Source organism: Gekko japonicus, unplaced genomic scaffold (genome assembly GCF_001447785.1).
Source record: "Gekko japonicus isolate JY-2015 unplaced genomic scaffold, Gekko_japonicus_V1.1 scaffold4662, whole genome shotgun sequence".
Classification (NCBI taxonomy): domain Eukaryota; kingdom Metazoa; phylum Chordata; class Lepidosauria; order Squamata; family Gekkonidae; genus Gekko; species Gekko japonicus.
Window position 1 is genome coordinate 16,493 of NW_015161555.1, and position 1,209 is coordinate 17,701.

The 1,209-nt window shown below is 49.2% G+C and overlaps 1 protein-coding gene across 1 annotated transcript in view; it reads left to right on the forward strand.

Annotated features, from left to right (window-relative positions):
* LOC107125835 (snake venom vascular endothelial growth factor toxin HF-like) overlaps nt 1-1,209 on the forward strand; it is an 8,287-nt gene that overhangs the window by 4,285 nt on the left and 2,793 nt on the right. The window contains 2 exon segments of the mRNA XM_015429297.1: nt 91-120; nt 1,019-1,081. Coding sequence (XP_015284783.1) covers nt 91-120; nt 1,019-1,081 — 93 coding nt within the window.

Genomic DNA, 1,209 nt, shown 5'->3' on the forward strand with positions numbered 1-1,209 from the left:
GGGGGTTGTCTCCGAATATTCAAATTCTTTCTCCACCACAGCCCCACACTGGTTGTGGGCAAATTAACAGCTCTGGTCTTCTGTTTGCAGGCGACGTGAAATGCGCTGGAAAGATGAGAGGTATGTGGGGGCAGCTGGTGGGGGGGGGTGGAAGGGGTCCTGGGGGGGTCAAGGGGGCTGGCTATCAGGCCCCCCCCCCATGCCACTGTTCCCTACTTTCTAGAGACAGCACTGTTTGCTGGATGTCTGCTCTGGGTAAATCAGGGCCTTTGGGGGAAACTTGCCTGGGAACACGCCAAGTGAGCAGTGTTCCCTCTAAGCTGAGTCAGTGTGAGCGAGCTCACAGTTTTTTAGCCTCCAGCTCTGTTGGGTGATAGTGAGATATTGAAAAAATGGTATTTAGCAGAGATAAGATGGTCCAGCAGAGCCAGAGTAAAATAATTCAGACTGAGAGTCCATGTGTGATTAAAATATAAAGTTTTTACTAAATTCTAGCATGGGGAAGGGTAACTGGGATGAAAATAACAACAGAGCTGAACGGCTACATCCTTACACTACAAAGACAAAACTAGAAGAGAGGTGATTATGGCTACTCTTCTTCTTCAGAACACCGAAAAAAGACGGGAAGAGAAGCCATAAAATGGTAATATACCTTGAGACTTTAGTCCCAATGAAATTCCTAGATCAGGGAGAAAATTCCCGGGCATTCTACAGCTAAAGAACATTGGTTACATGAAAAACATGTGACTTCCTGTGAGTAACATAAACAAACATTTAACCCCAGATATACTGAGTGTTTTCCACTTGTAATACCCAACAAGCTCAAACCTTTTTGTCTCAGCTCAGGAAGGAGGGCTCCAGAGCAAACTAATTGATGCAGCAGCCAAATCACTCACTCACAGCTTTCATGCCGGCAGCTCAGAAAGCAGGATTTTTGCTCACAGGACTCCACAGCTGAGAGGAAGCATCGGAAGTGAGAGATGAACGGTCACCGCTCCCCTTTTCTCCCCACCTGTAGGCACCGTCGGACAGGGGCCAAGAGGAGACCACGGAAGCCCAGCCCGGCGCCTCTCGCACCTCCGTACGTTCTCCGTAGGACGGTTTTCGGTATTGCCTTTCACAGGCCCAGCATGTTGCTCTCTGCTGGAAGATCCAGCCCTGCATGCAGAAGTCCCAAGTGGAACGGGCGGAAGCCTCAAGATGCTTCCT